Source organism: Gopherus evgoodei, chromosome 22, assembly GCF_007399415.2.
Source record: "Gopherus evgoodei ecotype Sinaloan lineage chromosome 22, rGopEvg1_v1.p, whole genome shotgun sequence".
Taxonomy (NCBI): Eukaryota; Metazoa; Chordata; order Testudines; family Testudinidae; genus Gopherus; species Gopherus evgoodei.
The window spans coordinates 3,047,767-3,064,400 of NC_044343.1; the positions used below are offsets into that span (position 1 = coordinate 3,047,767).

General features: G+C 56.7%; 1 protein-coding gene across 4 annotated transcripts; it reads left to right on the forward strand.

The window, feature by feature from the left end:
- Nucleotides 1–560: 560 nt before the first annotated feature.
- CCDC194 (coiled-coil domain containing 194) lies at nt 561–8,658 on the forward strand. 4 transcript variants are annotated; one of them, XM_030540521.1, is made up of 5 exons: nt 561–3,008; nt 5,390–5,486; nt 6,005–6,137; nt 6,707–6,836; nt 7,804–8,658. In XM_030540521.1, the coding sequence occupies exons 1-5, from the start codon at nt 2,679–2,681 to the stop codon at nt 7,825–7,827; spliced, it is 714 nt and encodes a 237-aa protein (XP_030396381.1). In that variant the 5' UTR covers nt 561–2,678; the 3' UTR covers nt 7,828–8,658. The 4 variants fall into 4 exon arrangements, with proteins under 4 accessions (XP_030396381.1, XP_030396382.1, XP_030396384.1 ...); XM_030540522.1 differs by having other exon boundaries at nt 6,707–6,796; XM_030540524.1 differs by having other exon boundaries at nt 6,707–6,787.
- Nucleotides 8,659–16,634: the final 7,976 nt, after the last annotated feature.

The window sequence follows — 16,634 nt, forward strand, 5'->3', positions numbered from 1 at the left end:
GCCTTCTCCATGTGATCTGTTCTGAGTGATCAGTGCGACTCCAAGCTGGCTCTTCCCTGGGCGTGCATGTGGAGGACTGCCAGAGGACTGTTTACTGAGGGAGGGGGGCTGTGACGGACGAGGGGGACGCAGTGATGGGTCCATGGATGGAGACGATCCTGTGCTACAGTTTAGACATGTCACTCAAAGCTCCAGATGACTGTTGCAGCAAGTTGGGCCTGTGACATCCTGCTTGGTAGGAAACACCAGTGGACTGCCAACATTTTTTCAGAGGTGGCCACTGATTTGGAGTGACCGGTTTTGGGGTGCCCCTGGCCTCCATGTGAGTCACACCCAGTCTAGGACCCAGCGACAGCATCATCTGCTCTCACGCTTTTGGGGAGGGGGCGGGTATTTAAGTGACTAATAAACTGGCCCTCGGCAGGGAGAACATTTGCAGAATAAATAGGCTTTGCCATTCACCATGTGTCCCACTCCCATTCTGCACAGGGGTCAGTTTTGATTTGGATTTGCCATCATGGGGCCTGCTCTGTCTCGGAGCTACAGTGTCTTGGAGCTACAGGTTGGTAGGGATGGAAGCTCCTTCTGTGGAAAGGGAAATACCAGCCCTCTGGAGCCACAGCCTCCGTCTGAGTCTTGTTCTGCACCCTAGGATGCCCCACAGATCTCTGAGCGACGCTGCTCTCTGCCTGCTTGGCATGCAAGTGAGATAAATCGTTATCTGCCACTGTCTGCGGCGCACCTCACTCTGAAGGACCAGGAGGGAGGAAAGATGCACCACCCCAAGGACCCTTCCCCCTTTCTCTAAACAAAGCACCAGGCCTGGGCCAGTGCCAGAGGCAGGATACAGGAATAGCTGGACCAGGGCACCAAGCTAGTATCTGCAGTGTTGAGGATGTTTCACCAACCAGCTGGCCTCGCGCCTGCTGTAATGATCTCTTCCTGAGGCACCAGCCGACTCACGCATGGAGGAAAAGTCTCTCTTGATTCTGCCTCCTTCCAGGGCAGAGGCCAACAGGCCAGATTGCAGCTCTGGGTTTTGTCTGCAACTGAAATCCGTGTTTCCCTTAATCAGGCGGCGCTCGTGGGCAGGAGGGGTTGGGCCGAGCGGCTGCAATTCATCTCCCCAGCCACACTCAAACTCTTCCCCTGCCACGTAACAAAAGATCCCCCCATGCAGAGCGCTCTGCATCTGAGGCCAGCAGAAAAGAGACAAAGAAAGTAGCCCGAAGTTGGAGGAGGCAGTCTGACCCGCTCGCTGGTTCCAGTGGGTCTGGCTGTTGGGTGGCTGCATGACCCAGGAATTTGGGGAGTGCCGGCTGGAGGCACCAGAGCTGAGTCTCCCCTGCAAATCCTGCAACATCCAGCAGGGAGGAAACCTTAATGGAGAGGAAGGATCGCCCAGTGTTTAGCGTACGGGCTTGGGAAGCCGTACTCGGGGTTTCTATTCTTGGCTGTAGGAGGGAGCTGTTAGAGCAAGGGAATGGAGAAACAGGACTCCTGGGTTCTATTCCCACCTCTGTCATTGTGTGACCTTGGGTGAATCAGTTCCCTGCTCTGTACCTCAGTTTCCCTCTCTATCAATACAGTGATGCGTGCCTGCCAGGAGAGCTGGTGCCTCCACTGGTTGGTGCTCTCCACTCCAGAGGTGGCTGAATTTTGCTCTGGGAAGTGCGTTGGGATCCTAGAAGGGAAGAGATCAGTGTAAAATGTGGTTTATTTTCCCATCCTTTGGGTTGCAAAGTCTGAACCCAGGAACTGAGGCTGGACTCTCCCTCCCCTCCACCTCTCAGGAGCACATGGGATTGCTGTAGAAACTACTGAATGAAGATGGGTCGCGGTGCACAGATGGGGGTTCTCAGCCACAAGTCACTGTACAGGCAGTCACCCCACAGGAGAGCAACCGCCGCTTCCTGCCCTGCTCAGCACCACAGACTGACCCACCGGCTCAGCCTGGGGTCTCAGCTTTTAATTCCTCCCAACACTTCAAACCAAAGAATCTGACACTGGCTAGAGCTAGGGGCTGTACACGTGTCCACCAGCCAGCTCTGCTGCTGCCCTTCGATCTTGACCCACGGTCCCCACCACTGTCCCAGCCCTGGGCACCCCCAGGCTTTGCCGGTGCCCCCAATCCCAATTCACAGCCTCCTGCTATTCCAGCCATGAGCTCCACCCGTTATTCCAGTTGTAGCATCCCCCTGCACTCCCAGCTGTCTGTAAGGGAGGGACCATGGAGACTCAGCCCTTGGCTCCCCAAAGCCTAGGGGCAGCCAGCCCCCTCCCCTTTAGACCCACCCAAGAACAAGCCCCAGTTGAAGGGTTCCCTCCAGGCGTAAGCAGCCGAGGCAGCTTTTCCAGGCTCAAGGCAGGTTCTCCTCCTGCTTCATCCCAGGAATTTTAACCCTTTCCTCTCCCTGCTGGCCTGGGGTATGCACATCCCACTGCAACCCCCTCTTTGGGGAGTGCAGAGCCCCCCAGGGCCCAGTCCAGGGCCCTTTCCAGCATGTGCCAATTCTATAATAGTCCATGGGCCGTGACCTGCAGAAACCAGAGGCTGGAGCTTTTTTGGTGAAGGAAGCCCACACGTAGTAATTAAAGTGACACAGGCAGTGACCTGGCTGCTGGCTGCCAGCACACGGCAGCAGAAGCTGCAGGCAGCAGGTCACGGCACCGTGACCATGGACCCCTCAGTGACCAAAGCCACCCTGAAGGTGCTGGGGCTGTGCATGGTCCTGCTTTTCCTGGTCGCCGCGGTGATGGTCTCTGTGGCGGTGATGATGTGGCACTCGGAGGCTGTACGGATGCTGCAGGGATGCCGGGAGCAGGCAGCCAATGAGACCTCAGCCCTGGGGGGCCGCGTGGCCGAGCTGGAGCGGGATGTGGCCGAGCTTACCGGGCGGCTGCAGGAGGACGCCCAGAAGAAGAAGCAGCTTCAGAGGCAGCTGGGCCAGGCCAAGGATGAGGGCAGGAAGCTCAAAGCCACCTTGCTGTCCTGCCGGGAGCGTGAGGTATGAGCCAGATTATGGTGAGGTGGGGGGAGTGGTCCAGGGAGCCCAGGATTTAGGGTAATGCTGGGCTCCCTAATTGGCTCCTTACAGATTCTCCTAGGGGCATCTGACAGTGAGTGCCCAGCTGTGGCAGTGGGGCTGTAAGAGATTCATAGATTCTGGGACTGGAAGGGACTTGGGGGTCAGTCTGGGTATTATCTCACTCGTAACCCAACCAGTTGGCATAGCCTCCCCCCACAATAATGACTTTCTCAGCTGTGGGTCTCAGGCACTGGCATGCTGCAGCAATGTTCAGCTTGCTTACTGGGCAGGGCCTAGGGCTGAGCTGGTGGGTGAGTTGAGGGGTTCCCTGGCATCCTTAGTGGCACTGGTCTCCTCCCCAGGAGGAATTGCATCCAGCAAGCGAGACCAGAGCTCCTGGTATCTGAGCTCTGCAAAAGACTTAAGGGCATTAAAAAGGCCAGTGAAAAGTGTTGGCACTGATGCATACCCAGCGCCATCCCCAGGAAGCTGCCTTGGGCTTTGCCCCTGGTCCACCCCGGATTTCACAGCCTGGAATGCAAGGGAGCAGGAGGGATATGCTGAGATCCCAATAATGCCCTGACTTTCCTCCATCCCTGCTGTGGGATAACTGGGCTGCTGAGGGTCTTTCACCCAACAGGGCCATTTCCTGAGCAAACAGGATTGAGCCCTGGGGTGTGACCAGCAGCTGCTCTCGGGGTTCTGCTTAGGACAGGCCCTGCCCACGACTGCAGCAGAGATTGGAGCAGGAGCCCTGCAGCTATTCCTAGCTGAGACACAGACCAGAGCCATTTGGGACACGTATAATTAGGTGTCTTGCAGCGTGTTCTTTTCCCCACGTTATTGTTAGCTCCAGCTCCCAGCTGGGAAAGGGCCGGTCCCAAGGGGCAGCCAGTCCCACCCGCCTCTCCTTGCTCTCAGACCAGACCGGACCGGTCCAAAGGGCTGGCTTTGGATGCTTCCTGCTCAACAATGGGCTGCTGTAGGCAATGAAGGGTCTGGAACAATCACTCCTGCTTCCCATTGTTCTCCCAGCCCCACTTCCTATCCAGCTGCTGGAGGCACAGGAGACACACCCAAGGGTCAGGGGTCGGCGCATGCTTGGGGTGGATTCCATTTCTTCTACCCCCCTGGAAGGGCGAGGCTAACCCCCATGTGCCCTTGCGGGGGGCAGGGCGCTCAACAGCCCCCTGCATCTGTTTCCCATCCCTTCAGAACTCGGGTCACAGTGAATGCAGTTGTTCGAATAGGTGGGTCCACTGGGGGGACACTGGTGCTCCAGACCCTGCCCCGAGTTCAGTCCCTCTTCTCCCCCCCATCCCCCGGCCTAAAATAACCCAGGCTTTGTAAAGAAAGCACAAACTCTCACAGGTTATACCCGTCAGGAGGGCACAGCCCACTCCCTTAAGGGCCTCTGTTTCCCTGTATCTCCCTTGCCTGGACCTTGTCCTTCTCCACAGGCTTTTCCAGCCAGGTCCCTGCAGTCTCTCCCCCTGCCCGGAGAGCTTGCTCCCTCCCTGCAGTACCCACAGACATAGCTGCAAACTCCTGAATTTCTCCCCTTTACTGCAATTTCCTGCTCTTTTTAGCCTGGGGGGGCCCTGAGCCAACCCAGGTGAGGCTTATCCTGTTATCAGGGCTGGCGTAGCCCCAGGCTCTCTGGCCCACGGGCAAGCCACCCTGTTATGCCCGCTATAAAAAGCCTTTCTGCCTTAAATAATCACAGATCGGTGGGGCAACTTGCCCTGCCACCGGGAGCATGGCTCTGCTGAGCCCACGGGGTCATGTTTCCCCAGCACTACAGCAGATCTGGCCCCGAGAACAGCTTGGTTAAAGATTCCCCTTAGGGGACGGCAGCTGGATGGGAGCTGAGTTCAGAGCTCACGCTGCCACCGGAAGCCTGGATTTCCAAGCAGCCTCGAGCTGGGGAACCTGGTGTGTCCCCCTGCTTCGGGAGCACAATGGCCATGTGCGAATGGGGGTGGCGGCGTGGGGAGGTGCGAGAGATGCGGCGGCAGTGCTGGCTGGTGGGAGATGCCATGGGGAAAGTTCTCACTCTTAATCATGCGGCGGGGGGAGGGGAAGAGGAGGCTGGAGTTAAATAAAGAGATGGGGGGAATGAAGCCATTATCTATCTAATCTATCTAGCCAGCCACCAGTCCCCCGACATCCCTACCCATATCCCTCTATCCCTGCATGTACCCCTCTATCTACCCCCATCCCTCCATGTACCCATCTATCCCTCTATCCATCCACATACCCCTCCCTCCCTACCTGTTCCCCTATATCCCTCCAGCCCTCCACCGCCGTTTCTAAGCCCTATGCCTGCTCCTTTCCCTTCTACCCGTATCGCCCCGCAGAGCACGCTCTCCGCCAACATGACAGCCCTGCGGAACACGCTTGCAGCCATTCAGCTGGAGAGCACCGAGATGGACACCAGAAACATCGCCTTGCAAGGTGGGGGAAGGCAGGGCATCCAGAGTGAAGGATGTGTGGTAGGGGGTGGGAGAATCCCCTCTGCCAGGGTCCACTGCTGAGCAGGGTGAGGGTCTGCCCCATGGGGTCGGACCCATCCCAGCTTGGGATGCTCTTGTGCCATTGCCAGGTGCCGCCCTGCATGGGTCCGGCTGCGCTGGGAAATCCTGGCAGGGCCCCACATGGCAGCTCTACCCCGGCCTCATGGGAACTGGCCTCAGTCCACTATTCACCCTATTTGCTTTTCACTGAGCAGCCACAGCTGAGCTGGGCCCTTCCCATACAGTCGAACTCCACCCTGCTGGCGCATGCCGGGTTAGCACTCGATCCCACTAGCCCCGGCTGGCCGGCGCCTGGGCATCCTCCCCGGGGTCCTGCAGCTGTGACATGGCTGCTCCTGGGCTCGCGGGTCAGGCGCGGAGGGAGATGGCGCACGAAGGGGGTGGCTATCCCCTGCCCTGCGGTGGGTGTGAGCCCTGCTCTCTGCCTGCCGCCCGCAGCGGAGCTGACCCAGTGGCAGGGGAAAGCCACGGAGCAGGAGCTGCGGCTGGAGGAGGCCCTGCAGCAGCACCAGGCATCGGAGGCGCGGAGGGGGCAGTGCGAGGCCCGGCAGAGTGAGCTCCAGCGCAGCATGTGAGGAACTGGACAACGGCCTGGCCCCCCATGCCCCCGGCTCCCAGCCAATCATATCCTGGGGAGGGGTTAGCTCTCAGCCAATCATATCATCAGAGAGTATTAACATCTGGCTCCCAGCCAATCCTGGCCAAGCATCTGGCTACCTCCTAGCCAATCGTATCGTCCCTGTCCATTGACCCTGATTCCCATCCCTTCCTATCCTCCTGGGGTGTTAAGCTCAGCCCGCCAGCCAATCAAATCCCCAGCCATGGTCACCTGACTCCAACCCAGTCCCGTCTCTCTTGCTCCCAGCCCTCCACCGGGGCCATTAACCCCTGGCTTTCAGCCAATCACAGCCTCAGGAATTGTCCCCCCCCCAGCGCTCCTAGCCAAGCGAACCCTTGGCAATACTGAGGTTCCTCCTGCAGCCCGGCCTCCCCATTCCTGCTGCAGGGGCCTGGAGCCCCCTGCCCCATCACTTGTGGGCAGTGGGCAACACTGCGGCTGCTGGCTTTTTGGGAAGGGGCACAGTGTGGCCAATGGCTTTGTCTGGAATCTCCTGACCTACCTGTGCTTTCCCTCCACAGGCGGGACTACAGGGCCGAAATCGAGTCCCTCCAGCGGCAGCTGAGCTCCCGAGCCACCAGGCGCAGGTGCCCCCCATTCTGGTATTTTGTGTGGGTGATGGCAAGCACTTCTTGCTTTATTTTCTCGCTCGTAAGTCCCACAGAAATGAGAGACTTTGAAATAACAGCATGTGGGGGGCGGGGTTGGAAGGAGGGGGTCGGCAGGGAGGAGTCACCCCCTTGATCACTGGGAGATTGCTGGCACTCGGCCCCGTGCCCAGTTCCACTCTTGTGTCCTGAAACTAGCTTTCCTCGTACGGCTGCACAGCAGAGCCAGGCTTGGTACGCAAAGCCTGTGCACAGACACACACCCGCATGCACACACATACATGCAAACATACACAGGCAAATGCACATGCTCACACATGCATGCACATACTTGCTCTCCCATGTGCTCACACATACAAACACGTGAATGCATGTATACTCATGGGCACATACATGCACATAGGTCCAAACATGGACGCACATGTGCCTACTCATGTATACACCCATGCCTCACACACACCCAAACAGGTGTGCACGCGCACGCGCACACACACACACACGGGTTTTGGACACACACAGCTGTAAGGACACGCTGCCTTTTTGTGGCTGCCCACACTTTATCCTAACCTCCTCTGCCTTGTGCACATAAAGCCACTAACTTCTTCCTGCAAATCAAGACCCGTTGCCATGACACCAGCTAGAAACTGGCCCAGTAGAAATGGCTTGAAGGACAGATGGGGAGGGCATCCGTGTAGATGAACAGCTAAAATCATATCCTCAGCTGGCTCCCAATGGCATAGTTCCATTGACCTCGTACGCCAATGTACACCCAGCCAAGGACACAGGCCTTTATGTGCAGAGACCTCTCGCATGGTACTTCGACTGTACGAGCAGGGACTGCCTAGCGCAATGGGCTTTTGCTGCTGATCTCTCTTTGAGTACTTTTTGCTGTGTATTCCCATTAACCCTCTGTGTGAATGATAGAAACGGCATGGAGTGCAGACATGTATCTAGCGTGTGTGGATAGATGTGAATGACTTATGTTTCCATATATGTTCTCACTTCTGCAGGAAGGGTTGAAATCTTACATCTGAAGCATCTAGGGGAAGCCAGGCTTAAAGGAGATGACAGGGCTCGTGAGCAACCATTTCCGATTCCCCCCTCCCCCTTACAGAGCAGGGCACGCTGCTCTCCACACCAGAGACAGCTGCAATTACCCAAAAACAGCTGCACCACGGAACAGCCCGTCCCGCTCCAGAAGCCAGCAGCCTCTTCCTGCAACAGTAACAGCCATAAACTAATTGAAAAGACACCGAGTCCGCTGGATCCTACTAGGCTGAGGCACCCCAAAGGATGCTGGGAAATCTGTCATTGTACCCTGCCACATGGACCTCTCTCTCTCTCTCTCTCTCTCTCTCTCTCTGTCCTGGCTCCATTCTGTCTGCCTCTCCCTGCTCCTCCCTTCCTTCCTTCGCGACATGCTTCTGCCTGGAGTCTACTGAGCTCTGCACAGTGTGTGCCTGCATCTAAGCTGCCTGGTGTCGTTCTTGATCGTATAATCTACTCACCGGGAGGAAATCAGATCACCCGGTGCTAATATCGCCTCTGGGGCTGGACTCACTCACGAGGGAGTCTAACCAGCATTTAACAGCCTGTGTTTGTATGCAGATCTGCTCACTAATATTTTAATAGTGTTAGCCAAATAGGCTCGTTTCCCCCTGCAGCTACTCAATTACCCCAAGGAGGCACGGAAGACAGGAAGACGGGTACCAAACTTTTATTCTCGGTCAGCTGATCGGGTGTTTCTCCTCGGCTAGTGCCAGAGAAGAAGACACACCTTACTGGCTTGGAACAGCCTTTATATACTAGGTTACAAACATCTTTACGTGCAAAACTTCTGTTAGTCCATACATTTCTTGAATTCCTTTTTCAGATAAGTTGGATCTGTTTAACATCTTCCTCCTAGGTATTTTGCCTACGTGCATTTAAGAAGGGTTATATACGTGCAAAGATTAACTGGGATGATACTGGGATGATAAGCAGAGGATTGCCATAAGCAAAGAGTTAACAGATTCCTTTTGCTCTTACAATAGTAGCTGCCTGATGGGTCTCATTAGTGACATCAACACCACACCAAGAACCAGGTATCCCTGCAGGGCCTTTGGCCTCCAAGAACGTAAGAATGGATTGGCCCTACTGGGTCAGACCAAAGGTCCATCTAGCCCAGTATCCTGTCTTCCGACAGTGGCCAGTGCCAGGTTCCCCAGAGGGAATGAACGGAACAGGGAATCACCCAGTGATCCCTCCCCTGTGGCCCATTCCCAGCTCTGGCAAACAGCCCAGCATTTCAGAGAACCCACACCTCCATCCTTTGGTAGTCTGGCAGGTTGTACAGGTGTTAATGGGGTTAAGATCTGGCCCTGTCTCCACAGGGATTTTTCACCCACCACTGAAATCTACCCACCCTCTGTGGAAGAACTTAGCAATTGTTTAACAGCACCCAGCCAGGCAGCACCACCACAGCAGGATTTGGGACAGGAATAAATTCTCCAGCACAAACTACAGAGAACATGTAGGGACGCAGAATTCGACACTTCAAGACGGAAATAGGCCAGGGTGCCTGGGTGATGGCACCGTGTGGGTTAGAAATGTTGTTCTAGGACTACGTCCGCTTTTGAGCTAGGAGGCAGGATCCCCAGCTCCTGTGGACGTTCCCATGCTAGCTGTGCTCGAACAAGCACCCAAAACCAGCAGAGTGTCCGCAGCAGCTTGGGCTAGCCGCTCGGAGTACAAGCCCGCCTCAACCCCAAGCATGTACTCAGGCGGTAGCCTGAGCCCCCACGGTCCCACTCACATGGGCACACTGCTAGTTGCACGTCCTAGCACCCGGGAACAGCTACGCCAGCTGGAATCACACCTCCCAGCTCGAATGAAGATGGACTCTCTGGCTCCTCTGAAAGCTGGTATTTCCTGCAGCTCAATAGGCCATTAGTCCAACCCGACCTGAGGCATCACCACGGGTAACTAAACTCCTCTCTTTTAATAGTTCATACGAGTCATTTCTATCAATATTAAATACTTCTATTTTCACTGCAGGGGCATAGCAATGAATAGCCCTTGGAACACTGGTTAGATCTGTAGAAATGCCATTTAGTAGCTAAAAACCAAGAAGCAAAGAATTGTGCTGTTCCATCTCGGGTAACTCTGCCAGAGCATCCCCTGTACCTGCACACGTTGTACTCATTTAGTTCATGTACATGTGCATTTAGTGCACTGGTCTTGGGTGGCAACCAGTTTGGGAAGGACGTTGTTTGCCCACTGGAAGGCAGTTTTGTAACAAAGGCAGATCGGTTACACAGAACATCCAAATTCCAGCGTCTCCCCACAAGCTCATTCTCTCCTGCCTGTCCCAGACCGGAGACCAAAAAGTTAAACAGCTGGCCACATGGGTGGCTGGATTTTAATGTTTGCTCTCTCAGTGGTAAAGCCACAGCGAATTCTCTTCTCCTAAAGCAAAGGGCCCAGGGATTCCTAATCCAACCAGCTCAGTTTATGACCTGCAAGGATTTTTCTAATGCCACCTGGGTACTGCTAATCCAGCCTCATGTTCCCTGCCTTCCAGGGCACCAGCAGTATTAAAAACTCTGCCACAGAGAGTTCAGCTACCACTTGTGTTGGTGGCACTTGGCAGGATAGGCGCCATCTCGCCCGCCTGTAGTTGCGTTGGCTCCCAGGGGACTGGCAGGGGTAACAATGCAGCAGGACAGGCCATGGAGGGCAGAGATGAGGGTATGCAGATGTTGTTACAGAGTCGTTTATCGGAATCTGATCACACTTGAAACCAAACAAAAGATTTCCAGGAAAGTCACAGATGCTTCTGCCTCTGCTATAGCAACTTCCTGTGCAGAGGGCAAGTGGTTAGTGTTTGCATAAGAGCTTCTGGCCTACAGCCTGCAAAAACCATCAGAGAACTACACCAACAGCACTGAATTCTGAGAATCACAAAGCAACGGGCAGGCAGAGTCCAACCCGGGTGAAAGTGTCCCGGCTGGTCCACACACTTATGCAGCACTGATGCACACATACATTGTCCCATGCATGGGACAGACCAAGCACAGGTGAGCACTAATAATACTTTCATGAACATGCTAAAACGGGGATGCTTGACTCTCATGCTTCAGGCCATGAGCTGATCACAGCAAGGGTGAGGAGGGACTTCTCCAGAGTGTACAGCACTGACTAGACATGCAGAGGGCACTTGCACCTGTTCGTGATGCATCAGACATTAGGCCAAGATGGTAAATCCAGTGTCCTTGCGTGCATGTAAACTCATAAACACATGCACAGACACACACATATATGCACAATTAACCATATGCACATCCATACACCATTCCACATATGCACCTCCATATCCACATCCATGCACACACATGCATATACACGTACCAAGCACATGCCCTTGTGCATGTGCACACACACGCTTCCCGCTGCCCTGCCCTACAGAGATTTTTAAACCCTGCCAATTCGCTCCTCTCAGCATTCACGGTAGGTGGGAGCCCTGTTTAGACTTCACAGCCCTGGAGATTCCTCCCAGAGCAGCAAACACACCATGAGATTCACTTTCACGGCTGGGTCTCAACCTGCATTTCCCTATTTGTAATTAATCCCTGTTTGAAGGTTGCTCTTTGCTGGCCGAACAGCTTGTGGAGCAGGAGCTGGGCTGGGGCCTGGGAGATTTGAATTAAGTTCCCAGCTCAGACACAGACTCCTTGGGTAACTCCGAGCCCCAGCTGCCCCATGGGGATATTGATTCTTCGGTTCTCCCCCTCATTTGCCTGTTCAGTCTGTGTGGGGCAAGGCGTCTCTCTCCCTGTGTCTGTGCAGCATCAGGCCCGATGCCCCATCCTCACCTGGGGGCTCTAGGTGCTACCCCAATGCAAATCATATCAGAGAAGTTGATTTTCACTGAGTTGCCCATTGCCTGCCACTCCCCACCCCCCTCTACTCCGCTGATGGCTCCCTGCATGTGCAAAATCGGGCCCTGCTAAAACATGTCCTATGGATGCCCAACCAGAATCCTTCCTTCCCCTTGCTGGAGCCGCCCCCCTCCAGGCCACATGGGCCCAGGTGCACTGGCCTGCAGATGGCCCTGGCTCCCTGGGTTAGGATGGGGAGTCAAGGTAGGGCGGAAACTGCCTGTTGGCTTCATGGCCCAAGAGTCTGGTGGTGCTCCCGAGAACCCTCCCGCAGGCTGCACAGAGAAACCACGAGAGGGAGCTGCAAGCTTGCAGGCCGGGCGACCCAGGGAGATTTACTGCTCTGAGTCACCACTGGGAAGGGAGGGTTTTAGCCCAAGCCCAGGATAGTTCATCCACAGGCTCAGCTCACAGCAGCCTCGCTAGATCCCAGGAGGAATCGATCCTGCACGAACAGGGGAGAGGAAGGATTCACTTTCCACCAGCTTTGCAACCCTTCTAGAAAATATCCCATGAGTAATGCACTGGGGTCAGCACGAACTCCGAGGGGAGCACCCCCTACTGACCCACCTGCCCCATACCCTGAAAAGCAGCACCCCCTACTGACCACCTGCCTCATACTCTGAAAAGCAGCACCCCCTACTGACCACCTGCCCCATACCCTGAAAAGCAGCACCCCCTACTGACCCACCTGCCCCATACCCTGAAAAGCAGCACCCCCTACTGACCACCTGCCTCATACTCTGAAAAGCAGCACCCCCGAGCACTGCACTGGGGCCAGCACTGCCTCCTGCTAAACCACCAGCCCCATTCTCTTCAAAACAACCCCCCGCCCCGTGCCATGCTAGGTGCCTGGGGTCAGCACGGATGCAGAAGGGAGGGCACCCACTGCTGAAGTACCACGGGCATTTTCTGCTGCTCCCTTGGCCCCCCATCCCAGGCCTAGCGGCAGGGGTCTCACCCTGGGTTGCTGCTAAGAGCAGAGGCCCAGGAGTGGTGCTGAGAGTCTAGCTGAGCTGTGTGGAACAACTACCAGCCTGAGGCAGAAGAACCAGACAATGGCGAGCAAGCGGGGAGCCAGTCTCCTGTCCCAAGGGCGGCTGGGTGGGAGGTGACTCACAGCTGCTATTCCCAGTTCAGGAAGGAAGCCACAGTAGCCGGCTGACACTGGCCTCAGCAATTACAGACACTTAGCAGCCCCCAGCCAGCCCAGCTGCCTCTGGGAAGATGCAGGAAATGGAAACCAAGATTGCTGCTGTGGGGTCAATGCCCAACACGTCTCTGTGCCCCACAGGGAGCCCCTGTGCACACGCGCTGCTACCCCAGGGCTATGGCACTAGGGCAGCCACGCCAGTCACCCCAGGCTGACACCTCTTCGCACGCCCGAGCCGCCCCTGGCCCATTTGCTCCGGATCTGTGCTGTGCCCCCGTGGGCTCTCTAGGGCTGCAGGGGTAAAGGTGAGGGCCCAGTGCAGCCCGCTCCTCCATGGGAAACCTCAGAACGAAGTCCCACCAGCCCATCTTCATCCACCAAGGCTCCCCGCACAGCCACGGGCGCACAAGCAACCGCAGCTGTGACTCGCATCCTGCGCTATCGCTAGATGGGGTGAATTGGTGTCGGGACCAGCGTTTTACCCGGCCCACCAGACCTGCGACTCCCCCTGCCCAGCCCAAGCCCTCGGGAGCAGCTGGGCTGAACAGACAGGGCCCCAGAGGAGGCTCCTATATGTCTGGTGCCCCCCAGCCCCTTCCACAGAGAACCTCCCTCCCTTGCCTCCAGCTGGGGCAGGAATGGGATCGGAAAGGTTGCATGGTAATTTGGTAGCACCTGCTTGTGAATGGCCAGCCCCAGAGACCCAGCTACTCCCAGCCCCAAATGGGGCGCTGTGGTCTCTCCGCACCACCCAGCCCTGCCCCCCCAGTGGGCGTGCAGCCCTGTGCACCCACAGTCCCAGCTCCTTTCATTCTATCTTCACCCGCTTCCCACGGTGCAACCTTCCCAGAACCCACTGGGAGAAGCAGCCCTGCCCTGAGCCTGGTCTCCCTGGTGCCCCTGTCTGGGCCGTGCGGCGTCACGCGCTCTAGGCCCTCCACGCTCTCCTTGCACCTGGGACCTGCCCAGAGACAGACCCTCTCGTCTCCTTCAGCCAGGCTACAGCTGGGCTCTTTCCTCCCAGGGTGACTCCAACAAGCAGCCTCCTCGCCGCAGACTCTGGATAAGCCAGGAGACCCAGGGCCCGATGCCCGTTGCTGTCCAGAGCTTCCATTGGCTTCCCGAGGGCCCCAAAAGCACGCGCAGGCACAAGGTGCAGTCGCATCCTGCCCCGTTCCTTCCCTCCAGCCTCCCCGCACTGCGGCTGGACACCGGCATCCCGACCTTCCTGGAACCACAGAGCCCTCCAGTTCCCACTCCTTCGCTCTGTCCGCGCCTCCCCGCTCCCTCCCCGTATGACCGCCCCATTGCGGGGTCACAAGCTGCCTCCTCTGCATCTCCTGCTGTGTGGGGCAGTCAGCCTCCCCAAACCTCTCTGCCTGCCCCCGACTGTCCGCGTCCCCCCTCAAATCCCAGCTGCAAAGATCCCCATCCCCCCAGCTTAGGCCTCCTGCACTGCAATCTGCTCTCTTATGTCACCTCTGGGCCCGGTCTGTAGGGGGGATGCTCTGTACAGAACAAAGCCGAGCATTTAAGTCAAATGGTGCTGCTTTCCTGGCCAGTCCCAGGTGCCTCATCACAAATTCCCTGCACTGAAAAGCCCCTTCCTGCCACGTCCCCAGCAGCTCAGCCCCTCCTGCTACCCCCACTCACCTCTCTGCCTCACCCATGTCAGCCACAAAACCAGGCACCCAGCTCCCAGCTCCACTTTCCATGCTCACGAGGGACGCAGGCCGTAGAGTCTGTCCGGCAACAAGGCCTGGGGCTGTGTAGCCATTTGCAGTGGGTCTGGCTCCAGCGGAATCTACTCCTGGAATGGGAAGGGGGGAAAATACCCCAAACCCAGGTCTGTTTTCGGCCACGTCCCAAGACTGTGAAATCTGGCAGGTTTCGGCACCTGTGGAATTAGCCTCTGGCCTAAACACTCCGCAGAGCTCTCCTACGCCAGGGGCCAGGGAAGGAGCGAGCAGGGGGTGTCTGGGAGCTGCCAGACCCTCATAAACGGTGAGGATTTCAATGTGCCAGGACACGATTCAAGCTATTTCCTCCATCGTCCCGGTGAATTAGTGAGTTACACAAGGGGGTGTTGGTACCAAACAGCCTCAATACCCCCCAGGAAAGCTTTTCTCTGGCCCAGCACTGAGTCCCTACAACCCAGGCTCCCAGGATTAACCAGAGAGCTGTAAATTGGACAATGGCGCTGTAATTCTCTTTCCAGCTCGCTGGTTCTCTCCAATGCGTGAGCTTTCTCTTCATTTTCCAGGTGGGATGCATGGTACCCCTCCCCCAGAGCGTGGCACATTATCTCCCTGGAAGTGCCACGATCGCCTGTTCCAAACACCTGCACTAGAAAACTTCTGTGTCGTGAAAGCCTCCCTGCTGGCAACATCTGCACCATGAGAAACATCTGCATTATGTCCTGCCTGTGGGACGAACCTGTGCTACCTGGTGAGAACATCAGTGGTGCGAGCTCCCTACTGGAAACCCCTTTGCTACCTAGCTGGAGAGAGCTGAAAGAAGAGGCCGAGCCGGTGCCACCTGGCTTAGCCCGCAGAGAACTCCCTGGTATCTTTAAAGGCCGGAGTTCCTGGAATCCTGCCCCGGCTCTTCGGAGAGCAGATTCTGCCCGCTGTCTGTGATCGGGTTCTCCTTGTTCCCCTGAATTGCTAGTGGCTCTCCAGATGTTACAGGGGGTTGGCTAGATGCACCTTCCACCCGATCCAGGCATCTGGATTTTGCAAACAGCCCCCGTTATGTTCACAAGATGCTGGAGCACAGAACCGCAGCCAGAAGCAGGAATAAGAGGCTGTTCCCCCCGGACCATCTGCCAGCTGAATATGGCTAGAGTACAGTAATGCCCTGGCCATACCCCCTCCCACCCCATAGGTGTGCCCTTTACTCTGGGGCAGGGAGCAGGGATGGCAGAGAAGCCAGCTAATGACTCCCCTATGCTGGGAGCTCTCAGCTTGGCCAGATCCAGAGCGGTGTAAATCAGAACAGGCGACAGAATGGGGCCCTTTTATTCTCATGGGCCCGATTTCTCCACTCCTCTGCCCCTCATTTGGTCATGTACATGAGTGCCCCATTGACACCTGATCCCAGAGCGTGCCCTGGGAGTGCCGTGCCCCCATTCTGATAGCTGGGGTCCTGTGGGACCCTCCTCCAGCTCCAGCCCAAGCCCAGATGTCTACACTGCAGCTTTATAGTCCCGCAGCCTGAGCCCCAGTCAGCTGCCCCGGGCCAGTGGCGGGTGTTTGATTGCAGTGTAGACACACCCTCAGCGTCAGCCCCTAGATCTTCTCCTCAGCGACATTTCCCAGCAAACCCCTTGAAAAACAAGCCAGTTTCACGTCACACGACTACTCTTCAGTTTCAGCCTATGTCAGTTTCCCCTTTCCGAGTGACCTGAGTTCAAGCAAAGGCAGGTCACACAGCAAGTCAGGCTCAAAGCCAGGCACAGAACCCAGCAGCCCTGAGTCCCACCCCCGCTGCATGGCTGAAACCAGCTCCCCGGGGACGCTGCAGAGCTCCCTAAAGAGACCAGAATTCAGCCCACCGACAGGCAGCACCGACCAGCATCGTCTCGCTGTTTCCTTGGGCTCCCCCGTCGGTCTGTCTGTAGCCACGTGCTGGCTCGTTTTGTACTTCGACTGTAAGATCCTTGGGGTAGGATCTGCCCGGGGCCGGCTCCAGGCCACAGCGCGCCAAGTGCGTGCTTGGGGCGGCACACCGCAGGGGGCACTCTGCCGGTTGCTGGGAGGGCGGCTGG